Source organism: Myotis brandtii, unplaced genomic scaffold, assembly GCF_000412655.1.
Source record: "Myotis brandtii unplaced genomic scaffold, ASM41265v1 scaffold197, whole genome shotgun sequence".
NCBI lineage: Eukaryota > Metazoa > Chordata > Mammalia > Chiroptera > Vespertilionidae > Myotis > Myotis brandtii.
In genome coordinates, this window is record NW_005357346.1 from 2197620 (window position 1) to 2215562 (window position 17943).

Genomic DNA, 17943 nt, shown 5'->3' on the forward strand with positions numbered 1-17943 from the left:
GCAAAAGTAGTTAGATTGTCGGTCACTGCTTGTTTCCTAAAGTTAATGCTTTATTAACCTGGGATTATGGAATTACCTACAAATTTCAGTTTCGATTAACTAGCTTTGCCTTGCTTCTGACCTCAAGTGTATTGTTTTTGCGTTTCTCCTGGTTTCTCTAATTCTGTAGGATGTTGGGGAGTCTGGCATCAATAATTCCTGAGAGGAAGAATGCTCACCATAGCATTCGTCAGAGTCTGGATTCACATGATAATGTAGAAGTTGAAGCTGCTGTGTTTGCTGCTGCCAACTTTTCTGCACAGTCAAAGTAAGCATAGGCTTTTCAAACGAATCATTTGGATTCCCAAAAAGAGGTTTTGAAGGAATAACTCAGCAATATCTATAAATACTGAGCAATACAGAAAAATGTAAATGGCAAGGGATGTTTTCCAAATGGGTTTATATCACATTGAGAAGCAAAACTTAAATACATAGAACAGAAGGGTTAAGTACAAATGTTGGCATTAACTATAAATGAAATACTAAGAGTTTCCAGAAGGACAGGATCAGCACAGTAGTTGGGGAAGGCTTCATTGGGAGCAGAGCTTTGTTTCTTGAGGAGCCTCCCCTAGATGTTTATTGAAATGTTTTACAGCCTTCTAAAATTCATGCCTTTCTGCTGAAAAGATTTTTCAAGCTTTACTTTCTGTAGTTTATGTTACAAATAATAGGGTTGTTTTCCTTTTCTGAATTTATAATTTTATTATAGAGTGGACTGTGTTTTTTCAAATTATACGTTCCTCACCCTTGCAGATTCTGATATGACTATCAGGGGGCATTCTCTGCATCTGTTCTTTTGATTTTGAGGATGAATTTGAAAATCATGGTACCAATATTTACTGATGTGGCTATACTTAATACCAAAAATGTTAAACTCTTAATGCTTTACTAAATTGGACTTCTCTATGCAACATTGGAAAATTGATATTTTAATGCTTTAATAATTCAAAAATTTCTTTGCTGGGCTGTGTTTGGTACCTGGGATGTACTTCAAGATTATTTTTTAAAATTTTGCTTGTATTAGATAATCCATTTAATTTTTTGACATGCTAAAATATGCAAAAGTAGTTAGATTGTCGGTCACTGCTTGTTTCCTAAAGTTAATGCTTTATTAACCTGGGATTATGGAATTACCTACAAATTTCAGTTTCGATTAACTAGCTTTGCCTTGCTTCTGACCTCAAGTGTATTGTTTTTGCGTTTCTCCTGGTTTCTCTAATTCTGTAGGATGTTGGGGAGTCTGGCATCAATAATTCCTGAGAGGAAGAATGCTCACCATAGCATTCGTCAGAGTCTGGATTCACATGATAATGTAGAAGTTGAAGCTGCTGTGTTTGCTGCTGCCAACTTTTCTGCACAGTCAAAGTAAGCATAGGCTTTTCAAACGAATCATTTGGATTCCCAAAAAGAGGTTTTGAAGGAATAACTCAGCAATATCTATAAATACTGAGCAATACAGAAAAATGTAAATGGCAAGTGATGTTTTCCAAATGGGTTTATATCACATTGAGAAGCAAAACTTAAATACATAGAACAGAAGGGTTAAGTACAAATGTTGGCATTAACTATAAATGAAATACTAAGAGTTTCCAGAAGGACAGGATCAGCACAGTAGTTGGGGAAGGCTTCATTGGGAGCAGAGCTTTGTTTCTTGAGGAGCCTCCCCTAGAAACACACAGCCCTAATATGAAATTGCTGCTTTCTTTTTTTTTTTTTTAATATATTTACAGCTGCCTCCTGCACACCCGCTACTGGGGATGTGCCCGCAACCAAGGTACATGCCCTTGACCGGAATCGAACCTGGGACCCTTCAGTCTCCAGGCCGACGCTCTATCCAGTGAGCCAAACCGGTTAGGGCAAATTGCTGCTTTCTTACAGTCTTCTCAAATCATGGCATTAGAGCTGTACATGATTTGTCAAAGACAGTAATAACTTGAGTTAAAACCAATTTTCACCTATTTGGGAAGTCATGTTCTTACAGAACAGTTTTTTTTTTGAGCGGGGGAGGGGGTTGAAATGTTGATCGTGGTTTTATTACTGTGTTTGACTTGTTTACTTATTACTCTTTGCAAAAAGTACTAGTATATTATCCCCTCTAGTGACTGATAACAAAAGTAACATTGCTTTCTGGAGGGCATTTGATAATAAGTATTTTGCCAGATATCCCTTTGACCTAGAAAATCCACTTAGAACTAATCTTAAGAAATCAGCAATGTGTATTGATATTTATTTGCAAGGATACTAGCTGTAGTGTTAAAATAACAAAAAAATAATGTAGTAGCAACCTAAATTCCAACCAGTGTGTTTGGTAAATATGGTTGTACTATGGAATAGTACATCAACTTTTAACAACTATATTTTAGAATTGTATTTGGAAACAGATTATATAATAACTTATGTGATATTAAATTTATTTAATAAAACAACGTATATATGGAATAGAAAAAAGCTAGAAGGATACAGTATATCAAAACATTGTCTCTGGGTTGGTAATATTCTATCTAAATTTTTATTTTCCTTTTTATAAATTTCTGTCTCCTGCTATGAGCAAGTTTTTTGGTTTTATAATCAAGTGAATAATAAATGTTATTTTTTAAAATAAAAATTAGCATTTCCATTAAGAGCTTGCGCTATATTTGGGTAACTGAAATAATCAATTTTCTTTCTTCAGCTTTTAAGTATGTGCATATTCTCTTCAGCTGCTTTTTCAAACCTTTAGAAGTTTGAGATTACTCATTGGAAAAGGAAAATAGAGAATAGAAAGCATATAATTTTTAATTTACTGCTGTAAATTAGTAGGAATGGTAGTAATGGAAGAAGAGAAATATCTGAATAAATACAGTTCCTATTGGTGCTTTTGAAAATTGGCAAATGTTTTTATTATTGAGAAAATCATTGATATGGAGAGCTTTTTAAAAATTGCTTTTAATATCGTAGATATTATCTAGTGAGTTGTTAACACCTGATTAGCACTATCAAGGTCTCAGTATTTTATAATGTCAGATTAAATATAAACTTCCAGTAACTCCAAAAGTAGTTTTTTAAATGTAGTTTCTAAATGATAATCTCATCGTTGTTTCTAACTCTCTATCTCTCTCCCTTCCTCTCTGTAAAAAATCAATAAAATATATTTTTTTAAAAATTGCTTTTAATATCGGAGATATTATCTAGTGAGTTGTTAACACCTGATTAGCACTATCAAGGTCTCAGTACTTTATAATGTCAGATTAAATATAAACTTCCAGTGACTCCAAAAGTAGTTTTTTAAATGTAGTTTCTAAATGATAAGTTTATAATTTAGGGATTAGATTTTATTTTTGAGAATCATTTTTGATTCACTTTTTTCCTTCTGTTATCAGAAGGTAATTTTTTCAGCTGTGGAATTTCTGATCTGTGTTGTGAAATGATTAAGACTAACATAGAAACAGCAAGATTCTTCATTTAAAGAATTGATGACATTTAAATTAACAGTTATGTAGAAGCAGTTTTTAACATACCAGGCTTCGGTATACACTTATAATTTGTAATTCTAAAAATACCAAATTAGTTCAATAGAAAGCCTAAAGGACCTAGCTACATGTATGTGAAATTAACAAAATGTATCTTTTTAAGATTATAGTTTACCTCTTTCTCTAGAGAAAGATGACCTGGCGGAAGATCAGATATCTCAACTAATATGATGTATTTTTATCTTAGTATTTCAATTTACCAATTTTGGATCTTAAATAAATAAGAGTAACTGGCCAAATAAGACCTTGAGAATTTAATTCTATTCTCCCCCTGTCTACTACCATAACCACATCTGACTTGTTCTCAAAAAGGTTAAGATTTATACTTTTAAAGAGCTAGTCCAAGTCATAAAACAGGAGTTGCACTCAAGCCCAATCGCTTTCAGGGGCCCGGGGAGCATTGTCAATGAGAGAAGTGCCCTCTAGTGGCAACTGTGGTGAACTTAGTTGCACTCAGTTGAGAAAATGTCTTCTAATCTCTCAAGCCAACTCTTAAGTATAAGAAAAATAATTTGCAAATGAAGTTTATTTTAGAATTAAACATTCTAAATTCTAAAACAAAAGCGATTTTATTTTTAAAAAATATATTGTTATTGACAAAAGCAATTTTATAAAAACCTTTCAAAATTTTACTGGAAAGCACAACAAAGTATAATTCTTGATATGTTTCTGCATAGACATAAGGAAAAGTTCAAGATTTCAGAATTATGATATACTGAATGATAATATGGTTACAGAGATAATGCATGTAGTTAAGAGAGTAAGAGCACAATAGAATAATTGAGAACAAACTGAATTAATCTCAGAAAACACAATTATACACTAAACTACCAGAGAAAATTCTAGAAAACAAATGAATATACAATCATGCAGTCCATTAGTTGTCAATAGATGATACCATATATTATGTAGCCTCTGAAAAACTCTACTGTTCACTTGTGAGAATGAAATTTTTTAATCTTAATAGCAGGAAATATTTTATTTAGACATCCATTGAATTAGTTTAGAGGAGAAGTAGTTTATGTCTTATGTATCATTTATTATGGCTAAATAAGCCAGGTTTGAACCTATTACTCTATCATGTTTCTTTATATATTATATTTTATCTTATATTCATGTTATTAATACTTTTGCAACATTCTGTGAATCAAAAGCAGCACCTTATAAAATACTTAACACATACATAATGCTAAAAATACATGGCTAACTTTAGTTTGGCTTTTATAGTAAGAGTCTATTCGTATTTCCTACGGTATTTCTATTTGTTTTTCTAAAATTCAGAATATTAGAAATAGTTTTTATTGCTTATGTAATCAGCTTGTGTATTAAGAGCTTTTCTTAATGTAAAATAGATCCTAAAACATAATAGACTGAGTGGCCTTGAATCTTTCAGACAGTATCACTCAGTGATGCGAATTGCAACAGCACTCGTAAATCAGAGCATCTTTCCTTGAATACCAAGTGAGAACAGTGTTGGCAGGACCCCCTTTGCTGGTTAGAGTTTTGGTTTCAGTTTCATTTCTTACCCCACCCCCAGCACCTGACCTTTGGAATATTAGTTATATTTTGGAGTACGTGTTGGCATTTCTCCTGTGTTGATTGTGTTGTCTTTTAAGTCCTTAGAAAAGCTTAATTTAATTATTTGGTTTTAAATTTTTTTCTGTTCTCTCTTTCCAAAGGGATTTTGCTGTGGGAATCTGTAACAAAATCAGTGAAATGATTCAAGGTGTGTATGTTTTATTTAGTATTATGAAGTGACTTGACTTAATGGGATTTACTAGTATATTAAAAATAGCTGCTAACATTTATTAAGTACTTATTATGTGCTAGTCACTAGTCATTCATTTATTCATTCAAATAATACTTATTAAGTATCTTCTAAATGCCAGAACTGTTCTAGGTGCTTAGGATACCATAGTGAATAAAACAAAGTCCATGCCCTCACATAAACCTGCATTCTAGTGGTGGAAGGAGGAGGGGTGGCAATAGACAAATAAAAATATGACATACTCAGTGCTACGGAGAAAAAGTAGCACTGAGTATGTGTGTGTATATATAGATGCTTTTTAGTATGCTATGAGAAGAAATAGGCAGCAAAATGACTGCTTTCCACTGTGCCTTTTAAAAGCATTTTCTATTGGATGTAGTTTTATAGTCACTGAAAAATTAATGTTAAGATAAATACTTTTGGGAAAAACTATTGCACTGATGAATTATCTCTCATAATTATCTTTAATGTTATAAACATAATATTAGTACACTATTTGTTTTTAAATGGATTTTGTGCCGATTCAGACCTTTTAAATGTGAACTGTTATCAAGGATGATGGTCAGAAATCTTAAGAATCCTTTTTGCATCTAGGCTTAGCCACACCAGTCGACCTGAAGCTGAAGTTAATCCCAATCCTGCAGCACATGCACCATGATGCCATCCTGGCCTCCAGCGCTCGTCAGCTTCTACAGCAGCTAGTCACATCCTATCCTTCCACCAAAATGGTGATTGTTTCTCTGCACACGTTTACTCTGCTGGCAGCTTCATCTTTGGTGGATACACCTAAGCAGGTGATTTCAGTTTTCTTTAAACTGTCTTTTCTTCACTAAATTTGCATATTAAATATATGATAAAAAAAATAAGTAACCCATAAATTTTAATGTTATTAAGATTCTCTTTCTCTAATAAAGATCTGTTTAATTACCTTTTGCTTATTTTTTCCTTCTCTGTATTCACAATACTAATTTTGGGGATCTCTTGAGGAACTGAGGTAGAGGTGGGTACATGGCAGAGCATGGAGCATAAAGAAAAGAAAGGATTGAGTGTTAAAGGCCAGGTGCTGTGCTGGAACTGTACAAGTTAAATGATGGTATCATTTTATACACAAACAGAAAGAGGCGTAAACTGCCGGGGTTCTTGTTCCAGCATTAAGAAGGGTTCAGCAATCTGGAAAAGGGGCTGGTGTAACTTAAGTAAGAGTCCAGAGAGGAAGCATAATTTTGAAAGGCATTTGGGAGTCAGAGGAGCCTAGTTAAAGAAACTAAGATCCCTTCCTCTCAGGATCCCATGCTTTTTATTAACACAAATTGTCCTGAGGCGAGGTGGAGATATACACTTCAAAGGGTCAGGGTATACAGAGTTCATTGTCGGAATGGGGAGAATTAGCCAACAGCTGTTCAGGTGTTTGGCAAGTAGGAGGCAATAACATGTAGATTAAGATGCCCTGAGCTGTCTGGCAGCAAACAATCATCCTTTTCAGGTTTGGGGAAATGCCCTCAGCCATTCCCAACAGGTGACAACATATGTGACTCAGCCCTTGTTGAGTCCCCAAGTTCCATCAGCCTTTTGATGAAACTTGTAATTATGACATGCTGGAATTGGCTTCCGGCACTAAACATGGGCACATAGCTGGTAAATGACAGAGCTGCAATTTGAAATGAGTCCTGTCTCAAATCTAAAAGTTTTGCTAAACTACATTGCATCCATAAAGATAGTTTCAGTGACAGTATTGTTAACTGAGTGACTTTCTTTTATAGATCCAGCTTCTCTTACAGTATTTGAAGAATGACCCCAGAAAAGCAGTAAAGAGACTTGCTATTCAAGATCTGAAATTACTTGCCAATAAAACACCACACACTTGGAGTAGGGAAAACATTCAGGTATGTTTGAACATTAATAACTTTGAACATTAATAATTTATATAGAAAAATAATATAATACCATAAACATTGTTTTGCTTTACATTTTTATATCATCTTTGTCATGTTCTAAGTGTATGAATATGAAAAATTCCTAAGAGTATTGTTGAATTCACAGAAGTTATTTTATAAGTGGCAGAATAAATACATAAAACTTCTGTTATTTAAAGTTTGTTTTAGTGAATTAAACTTGCCTCTCAGTTTCTTATTAATTTTTCCATAAGCAGCACTAAGGCTAGTTGAGAAGCCCAATTAAATTGTTTATTGCATTCTTGTCTTCTTTAGTCAATTTAGAAGAAGAATTTTGGTGGGCATCACTCATGGCTCACTAGGCGTCAGAGCCAACTCAACGGTACATAATACACATCAGTTTATAGGTGATATATAAAGGCATGAGACTGGATGAGTCACTTTGGGAGAGAGTATATAGACTGACGAGACTTAGGAAGTGATAAAAAAGAACCAGCAAAGGAGCCTGATTAGAAACACGATTGTTTTACAGGAAGAGGGCTGTCATCATCCATGTGAGACACTGCACTATATTCTCCAAGATGAGGACTGATAATTCACGTGTGCACTTAGCAATAGGAAATCTTTAATGTCCCAAGTCTTCCCTCAAGTCCACTCTGCAGGGTGATCACCATTGCTAGTTTCTTATGTGTTCTTACTGAATTTTTCACCCAGATGCAAGGATGTGTATTTTTCTTTTTTCTATACGTATGAAAATACACAATATGCATGTTCTGAACCTCTTAAAACTTAACAGTGCACCGTGGGGGAACTTTTCATATAAGCAGGTAGTTCTGCATTCTTTTACCAGCTGTGTGATGCTCCCGTTGTATTCCCAGTTCTCCACTGAGGACATTAGTTTCCAGTACTTTTACTGTTATTGTTTACGTTGCTACATTGACTAGTTTGTAAAAACACAAACAAAAAAATCACCTTTGTGGACATATATTTCTAAAAGAAGAATTTGGAGGTCTAATGATACACACATTTAAATTTTTGAGATTTATTCCCACAATGAAGTTTACACCATGTTATGCTTCTGTCAATAGGGTATAACTATGCCTATTTCCCCACACTGTTTTCAGTGCTGTGTATCATTAAATTTAATCTTGGCCAATCTGGCCGGTGTAAAGCAACTCTTATTTTAATTTACATTTTCAGATTATAAGTGAGGTTCAACATCTTATATTTAAAAGTGATTTGTTTAATATCTATGAAGTACTGACTTTTCTATTGGATTTTTTGCCTACTTATTACTAATAACTTTTTATGTATTAAGTTATTGGGCCTTAATGATATAAATGATATAAATACTTTTTCCAGTTTTATCAATTGTCTTTTTGTTTTTTATTTTCCCATGTCAACTCTTCGTGCTTTTTGTAGTTTTTAACTTTAAAAATATATGTGATTTAAGACAGGAAGGGAAATGGAGAAAGAGATAGAAACATCAATGATAAGATAGCATCATTGATCAGCTGCCTCCTGCACGTGCACCTCACTGGGGCCCCTCACTGAGCTCACAACCCAGGCATGTACCCTGACCGGGAATTGAACTGTGACCTCCTGTTTATAGGTCGATGCTCCCCCATTGAGCCACACCAGCTGGGCTTTTCTTTTTTTTTTTTTTTTTTTTTTTTTTTTAATTTGCCATAAAAAAGAAATAAGGATCTAGTTTGATTTACTGAGATGACTGGGCATTTCTACTTTGTTTATTGAATAGTCCCTTTGATTTGAAATGCCATTATCGTGTATTAAATTCTAGTGTGTATTTGAATCTGTTTCTGGGAAGGTCTCTTTAATTGATTTCTGTGTTCATGAGTAGGAAAAAAACATTTTATTTGTATGGATTTATTATATATTTTAATATTTAATAGGGCTTGTTTTTTAGGTCCCTCGTTATACTTTGTCAGAATTTTTCTGGATCTTTAGAAGCAGATTATCCACCTCCACTCCCCAATTTTGTCAGTGTTTTTATTTGGGTCATATTACATTTATTGTTTAATTTAACTTTTCTGAAATTTTATTTTTAATTTTCCCCCTCATCTTTAAGTTTTATTCACTTTCTGAAACTTTGTGAGAGAATGGCAATTAGTTCAGTTTAATAGGTAATTAGCTCTTTGACCATTTATATCACGTGCAGTCTTGTCAGAGTTCTGAGAGTAAATATACAGAATGAGGCTGAGCATATGTTTATAGCTCACTGCATTGAAAGAAAACTAGCATCTTGTTTTGGGTAACACTTCAGACCACCTGAGTCAGGAGCAGAGTAGAGGAAATGTCCTGAAATGGGAGGAGGGTAGAGAGCTCACTCATAAACTAGATAGGATGTCACACTCTCTACTATTTTAAAAAATACATACATATGTGAACTGCTATTCATATCTCTTAGGTAAACAAAATACGGTGGATGTTCTGCTTGTGAAGACTAAACAGTAAACATTATTACTTTCTAAGAAATAGTCTTTATGTTTTAGAACAGGTATGGATTTACAGAAAAATGGAGACGGTAGTACAGAGGATTTCTACACACCCCATACCCACTTCCCTGTTATTGATATTTTATATGAATGTGGTACATTTGTTAGAATTTACCAGTATTGATACATTATCATTATTTTTTTTTAATATATTTTATTGATTTTTCACAGAGAGGAAGGGAGAGAGATAGAGAGTTAGAAACATCGATGAGAGAGAAACATCGACCAGCTGCCTCCTGCACATCTCCTACTGGGGATATGCCCGCAACCAAGGTACATGCCCTTGACCGGAATCGAACCTGGGACCTTTCAGTCCGCAGGCCGACGCTCTATCCACTGAGCCAAACCGGTTTCGGCACATTATCATTATTAACCAAGCTTCATACTTTATTCAGGTTTCTTTAATTTTTACCTTTTGTCCTTTTTCTGATCCACGATCCCACCCAAGATAATGCATTATATTTAGTTAACATGCCTCCTTAGGCTCCTCTTGGCTGTGGCAGTTTGACTTAAGTTTTTTATAATGGAAAAAAGACATTAATACATCATTTTTCAAAAAGCTAGAAAATTTAAAATGAGTAGACAGTTGTAAAGTATATTGAAACTAGCATCTTGTGTTTTGTGTTCCTTTTCGTCTGCGTTTCAGGCCCTCTGTGAATGTGCCCTCCAGACTCCTTATGACAGCTTGAAGCTGGGGATGTTGTCTGTCCTGTCCACACTCTCAGGGACCATTGCTGTCAAGCACTATTTCAGCATAGCTTCAGGTAAGGAGAAGATATATGGGTGGTGTGCTAGTCCCTTGATTCATGTTGATGTTTCAGGTGGTTTCCTTTATCAAGCTTTAGATTCAGGAAAGATTTCAGTCTCCTGCCTTGTTATATGGTAGTAATTTATTTGAAAATTATTTCTCAACTACTGCCTCTGGTAATAAAATCTTGCATCCTTGATCTTAACTCAAGGATATTGTTTTTCTATATTTGTTCTTTTTTGAATTATATGTGGGTGCAACAGTATTTATGAGGATGCTTAATATAGCTGGCTTGCTTTTGTATGTCTGTGACTCCAAGTGCCCTTTGAATTTAAGTACATTTCAAAGGCCAAGTGATGGTGAATTTTAAAAGCAAATGTCATGCTACCTTTTAGGTGTATGTTATCACTGTGGAAAATGATTAAAATAAAACTTTACCCCAATTCAGTAGTGCTTTCCTGGTTGCCTCATTCAAGATGAATTAACTCCACAACACCTTAAATAATGCCCCGTGAGGAGTTTACTTACCTAACAGACTTCAGGCTAAAGTGTTTCCTTGTTTTGTTTTAATGCAAATTTTGTGGAATCTTTATTGCTTCCTTTTGTAGTCAATTAATTTGAATTGAATTAATCAAAGAACTATAATGTACATTGTTCCTTTTTATGGTTTCACTGCATATGGACTTTCTGGGTAAAGAGAATTTCCTGACACATAAGTCCTGATAGGAAGCTGAAAAGACCTGATATTCTATTGCCAAGCCTTCCTGCCACTAGGGTGCACACATGTGCCCTGGACTTACTAGTTATTTGCATACCAAGGAGTTGTGATGTGGAAGAATCCATTCTGGTATTATAGCAATGACCACAGCAACATCTGGTTTCCAGGGTACACTGTAGCAGTGGTTGTTTGCTATGTCTTGTACCTTTGGCAGCAGTGTAAGCTGTGACATCCAGATGTCAGTAACAGTGGCATTGATGTCTTCACTGGAACTAATTCCATGGATAGTTTGGGCTGTGATCTTGGTTGGTCTCTCGCCTCGCCTTTTTTCCAAGCTTAGTTTTCCAGTCTTTCCAGTAATTTTTGTGAGGTGCTCTGTATCAGTTATCTGTTGCTACAGAACAGATCACCTCAAAACATAGTGGCCTAAAGCCATGACCATCTCATTTGCTCTGCATCTGCAAGTCAGTAATTTTGACTGGTCTCAGCTGGGAAGTTCTGCTGGTCTCACTTTAGCTCACTCATACGACTGCAGTCATCTGGAGCCTTGATCAGACTGGATGGTCTACGATGGCCTCATTCACCTGCTAGAGGTTGAATGGCTTTTAGCTGAGGCACCTTGGTTCTCTCCACCTTGTGACTCTCGGCAGGCTTGCTTGGGCTATGTCATGTTCTCAGGATTATAGCAGCAGCCAAAAGAAGGCAAAACAACACACAACCACTTTTTAGCCTTTTGCTTACACATATTTTTTAATATCTCATTGGCCAAAGCAAGTCACATGGCCAAGCCCAAATAGGTGGAGAAATAAACACCTCTTGATGTGAGGAATTGGAAGATTATATTGCAATGGTGCACACCTACAAGGGCTAGGAGAGATTGTCACAGTCTCTTTATCAACAATCTGCACAAGTCAACCAATCTCAATTTCTTAGCTTACAGTTATTTAATATTTTTGATTGACATCACACTATGAAAGAGCTGCAAGACAGAATATTAATCGCATCTTATAATTTGTAAGAGCCTTTCCATACAAGGTCTCATTGCTTCTGTAGTGAGGCACATGCAAGGGAGTTTGTATGTTTTGAAACTGTGGCTTAAAATGTTTTGATATGTTCACAGTCACATGCTTATGAAGTGCTTCAGCCTAGGCTTGAGCCTAGGGATTCTGACTTAGGATTCTTTTTTATAGTAAACGGATCTGATGCAAGATGACTTTCTTTTTCTTTCTTTTTTAATTCCAAAGACATTTTGTAAGCATTGTGTCAGGTTATAATAATCAAGCATTTTTCATGCTAGATGTTTTGTCTTTTTATTGAATTTTATTAAATTGCAGGCTATATGTGCAATTAAACAAAAGGCTTAAGTAACTAGACTAGGTAATGTTCACATGAAATAAAAGTCTGTACTACTTTTCTCTGCTTGTTTAGGAAATGTGGGTTCTTCTCCCAGATCCTCTGATTTAGTCAAATTAGCCCAAGAGTGCTGTTACCATAATAACAGAGGCATTGCAGCTCATGGGGTCAGAGTCCTGACTAATATAACCGTCTCTTGTCAAGAAAAAGGTAAGCTTGATCAGAACCGATATGTACACATTTTTGGATTGAAGCTTGGGCAGATTTCTGTATGTGTTTGGTTTTTAAATCCCTTATTATTTTTAACCAGTGTGCTTAGATCTACTAGTTGCCTCCTTCTGAAGGATTCTTAGAGCAAGTTTTCTCAAAACTACTTAATCCTTCAAAATAGTTTTTAAGATACGAGGACCTTGGAATTGAGATTGTGGAATTGAATGGTTGTGTGGACTATTTCCTATTTCCTTCCACTGTTTACCTTTACACATATGGTTCTGTGGATAGGGACTGCTTATGACTGATTACCCTTAGTATAAAGCAATTTGTTCAGCTATATAAAAATCTGGAAAATTTAGGTAAAAATATCTTAAGTTATCAAGAGGCTTAATTAACAAATAGTTTCATCTAGAGGCAAGTGAATTAACAGAGCAATGTGAATTAAATTTTCATAGAATTTATTTCTAGGTATCTAGAGCATTAAACTGATTTGTATAATTAAAAAAGGCATGCATAGAAAATAATGCATATATTTTATTGTATTCCTAATAACTTTTGACCAAAAGGCTTGGAGAAGTTTAGACTGGTGTTCAAAAACAGGAAATGCATTTTGGACATTCCACCTGTTTCAGTGTTTGTTTTAATCTTTACTAAGGATCATAAGCTTAGTGCCTTCACTGCTTGTTCCTGGTACTGACTTTTTTATAATACCCTAACCTTCACCAGCCTTCACACTCTTTGCCAAGCCCTACACTAACTCAGGAGACATTTCTTTAAGTTATTTATATTGATTCCGATTTGAATACTTAAACCTGTTTTATTTTTGGCATAGTAATGATTATTTTCTAACATGTAACATAGAAAACTGCAATATGTTCTTAAAGCTGACATATATTAACCTAAATATAGTTAGCTAATGTATTCAGAACTTTCTAGAACCTCCGGAGAAATTTTAGCTCTAAGGTAGTGAAAATTGCTGAAAAACTGCTATTACATTAGACATATAAGGGATTTGTTCTTTATGGTCCAACTTAAAACATTAATATGATTATGTGGGGTCCTCATTACTTTCTAAAAGTGGCTCAGTGCCCTGGCCGGGTGCTCAGTGGTTAGAATGCCGGCCTACAGGTCGCAGGTTTGATTCCCAGTCAAGGTCATGTACATTGGATGCAGAAAAATAATAAATAAATAAATAAGTGGTTCAGCTTTCATTAGGAGCTGAAAATTGTAACATTCTATAATGTATCTGCATAATTTATATCTGATTAGAAAGTTTAACACATACTACATGGTTTGCTTTCCCTAGTATTTTCCTCAGCTAATCTGGTGACAGTATTTCAGTTATGAGTTATGTAAACCTTTGTGTCTTTAGCTTTTAATTTAATGTGTATATTTTTATAGCCTTCTATAAAGTAATAAAAATACAGAAGGCTGAAAATAGCCTTTACATTTCAGAAATATTGCCAGATTACTTTTTCAGGAAGGTTAGCTTTGCTTATTGAGGTATTTCCTGTATCTTAGCTTCCTTGATGTTTTTCATGGGTGTGTGTGTGTATTTAATCTTTGCTACTTGACTACTATAACACTTAGTGTTTTTCCTCTAGACCTATTAGCACTGGAACAAGATGCTGTTTTTGGCCTGGAATCCCTTCTGGTACTTTGTAGTCAAGATGATAGTCCAGGTGCTCAAGCCACTTTAAAGGTGAAAACATCACTTATTTTAATATAATGCTATTTTCATTGCCTAAGCTAGGAATTGATAATTTCGCTATAAAAGGTGAGATAGTAAATACATTTTGCAGGTTATACACTCTATACACTCTTTGTTCCAACTACTCATTTCTACCTTTGTAGAACAGAGAGCCATGGACATTATGTACAAAAAAGGGTGTGTGTTATTTCCAAAAAAACAAACCAGGAGTTGGCCCCAGGACAATAGTTCAGTGATTTTCAACCTTTTTCATCTAATGACACATACAAACTAATTACTAAAATTCTGCAGCACACCAAAGAATATATTTTTTGCCAATCTGACACAAAAAAAGGCATAATATTGATTCATTCATACTGTACAGCTATTTTTTCTGTTGGCTGTTATCATTTTTTTTTATTTGACAATCTAAGGAAAAGAGATCAGTGTTCCTGACTAAATATTCAGGTATTGCATGTTTTAAAAATTCCACACCATACTGGTTGAAAATCGCTGCAATAGTTTATATTAACTCCTGGCTTAAAGGAACATTTTCCTTGGTCTTCGTTCTCAAAATTGACATTTTGACCATTGATGTTTCAAAAGATAGAGAAAATAAAAACCTGAGCTTTGATCTGGTTTGCCATCGTTGACAGTATTTATTAAGTTGTAGTAGATACATATACTAGTAATGGTCCCAGACAGTGTAAAGCAAAGTTAAATAGAGCTCCTGCACTCTTCAAAATTTATAATCTGAGGTAACACTGATAAGATCACAAAAAGCTGATTAAATAACTGCAGCCAAACTCTTTATACATAGGTTTGTATTAATTTCCCGAGTATAGACACCCTAACTTTTAAGCAAAGTGAGGAACTATGGAAAATTTCACTTTCACTTAATTATAGAAATTATATTAGATATATTTAAGATTTTAAAAATGTGAAATGAGACTCCTCTTTTTGGAGTAAAACATGAAATGTAATTTGTGATGGTACAAAATAATTAAGAAAAGCAGGGTTAGTAGCAGCAAAAGGCTATTAGGTAGACATTGGAGAATATAAGATTTATAGCTTGTCTGAGGTATGGTTTGAGGGTATAAAGATATTAGTACAATTATGTAAAAGCTGATAATCAAGAAGTGTTCATGTAAAGGAAGTAAGCAACCTGTGTTCCACAAGTGACTCATCCCAAATCCCTTTGAAACCACAATATGTAAAAGTTTGTGTGTGTGTTTTTAAAGAAGAAAACCAAATTATTTTTCCTCTAAGTGTGGATGTCAGTAAAACATTAGCCTCATAGATGGTCAAGAACAGTTCCCATGTTAAAGGCGCGTCCCATTTAGAGGATACTGACATTTATATGGTTGCCGGTTAGATTCTCAGTCAGGGCACATTCCCGACTTGCATACTTGATCCCCAATAGGGAGCATGCAGGAGGCAGCTAATCAGTGTTTCGCTCTCACATCAATGTTTCTCTTTCTCTCTCCCTCTCTCTTTAAAAAATCAATTTAAAAACTTAAAAAAAAAAAAGAGGTAGATGTTAGAGACTTGACAAAAGTGGAAATTACTGGATTTAGTGATCAGTTGGCTCTATAACAGTGAGAGGACTTCTGGGCTTCTAATTTTGATTACTGAATGTTAGTGATGCCCTGAATAGATGTTACTAACTGCCCTGAATAGAAGCTCTACAGCCAGTTGGTTTTTGTTTCACCTCAGAAATAAGAGAAAATTAGAAGCCTCTTCTTCCTTCAGTGTGCTTAAGAGTGACCTAGGGTATGTGCACACACAGTTAATCCACTAAGTTTGGGATGGGTAGGACCCAGGAATCTATATGTTTAGCAGCATAGGAAGATGATGGCATTGATGAATTTTCAAACCACATTTTAGAGGCATTTCTTATAAGTAATGAAAGTACAGAAATGATGACATTCCGTTTGGCGTATATTTTGCCTCCTCAGCATTGCTTTTGGGAACAAATACAATATTTGTATTTGCATGTGGCCCGCGGGCCGTAGTTTGATGACCCCTATGTGCACACACAGTTAATCCACTAAGTTTGGGATGGGTAGGACCCAGGAATCTATATGTTTAGCAGCATAGGAAGATGATGGCATTGATGAATTTTCAAACCACATTTTAGAGGCATTTCTTATAAGTAATGAAAGTACAGAAATGATGACATTCCGTTTGGCGTATATTTTGCCTCCTCAGCATTGCTTTTTATGATTTTCATCTCATTTTTTTAATAGTCTTAGATTGCAATAAGTGATTAATGTGCAGTCCTGACTTGTTATTTGGTATTAAACATGGTACATTTTGCATATCCTAACATGGGATCCATTATGTCATGTGTTTCTTATGAAGAAAAATGTTATGCCTACAAAAAAACACCTTTTCCTTGATTTTCCCCAGTAACTTATACAAAGTTCTTTTCTTTAAAGCTTTACTTAATACCTTCAAAGTGTAAGTGGTCTATTTTGTTTTCAATGTGCAGATTGCTCTGAAGTGTATGGTGAAGTTGGCCAAGGGCAGACCCCATCTTAGCCAGTCCGTGGTTGAGACCCTGTTGACTCAGTTGCATAGTGCTCAGGACGCTGCCCGGATCCTCATGTGCCATTGCCTGGCCGCCATTGCCATGCAGCTGCCAGTGCTGGGCGATGGAATGCTGGGCGACCTCATGGAGCTCTACAAGGTTATCGGACGATCAGCCACGGACAAGCAGCAGGAACTTCTGGTAAAGAGTCACCTTTTGATGGTGAATAAGATCTGGTCTAGTGAGAATTACTTTAAGTAGTTAACTTTACTGTTGGACTTTACTTACAAAGCAAAACAAACAACAGTTTAAAGTAATTATCTAAGACCAAGGGAATGCTGAAGTCAAAATAGAATTGGAACCACGAGCTTTTTACGATTTCTACTTTTGATTTAGAAAGTCCTATTTAGTTCAGATCTAAAACTTGTTCTTCCTACGCCCTGTCAAGTCAGCTTAGTGTAGCCAAAGCCTTCAATTTGATGTGCTTGTTCTATTACAAAGGACAAAATGATAATGGATTTTTCTTTTTTATACAAAGCAAATAATGAACTAAACCCTGTTTTGTACTTCCAAAAATGTAAGTTAAAGACCTGATGATAACAGCAACCATAGATTAGCACAGATTCCTCTTTTCCAACCCAGGATTTCTGTAGCTGTTTAGGATCCAATTTAGGTTTCAGTGTAATCCTGGGGTTGGGAAAGGTGTGTGCTTGTTAAAAAACAGAAGCCATGGAAGTGATCATAATGTTTAGCTGAAAGTTCTACCAGGCTGAGAGTAGGCTACATGCTAAATAGGCATAAATTAGATGTAAGCCTTAAGTTGGCCACTCCATATTGTTTCTGGTCATCTGAATTTAGGAATTGGGAAAAGCTTAATGAAATTGCTTACTCAAGCCTATTTTATATTTAATCCTCCAGGACAGCAGTCATCAACCTTTCAGACCTCATGGACCACCAGTGGTCC

General features: G+C 35.1%; 1 protein-coding gene across 1 annotated transcript in view; it reads left to right on the forward strand.

The window, feature by feature from the left end:
* The window catches only part of INTS7 (integrator complex subunit 7), a 44568-nt gene that overhangs the window by 6018 nt on the left and 20607 nt on the right, over nt 1-17943 (forward strand). The window contains exons 4-11 of the mRNA XM_014538810.1: nt 170-307; nt 5228-5274; nt 5911-6110; nt 7077-7199; nt 10371-10488; nt 12619-12753; nt 14361-14458; nt 16941-17180. Coding sequence (XP_014394296.1) covers nt 170-307; nt 5228-5274; nt 5911-6110; nt 7077-7199; nt 10371-10488; nt 12619-12753; nt 14361-14458; nt 16941-17180 — 1099 coding nt within the window. The remainder of the gene's footprint in view (nt 1-169; nt 308-5227; nt 5275-5910; nt 6111-7076; nt 7200-10370; nt 10489-12618; nt 12754-14360; nt 14459-16940; nt 17181-17943) is intronic.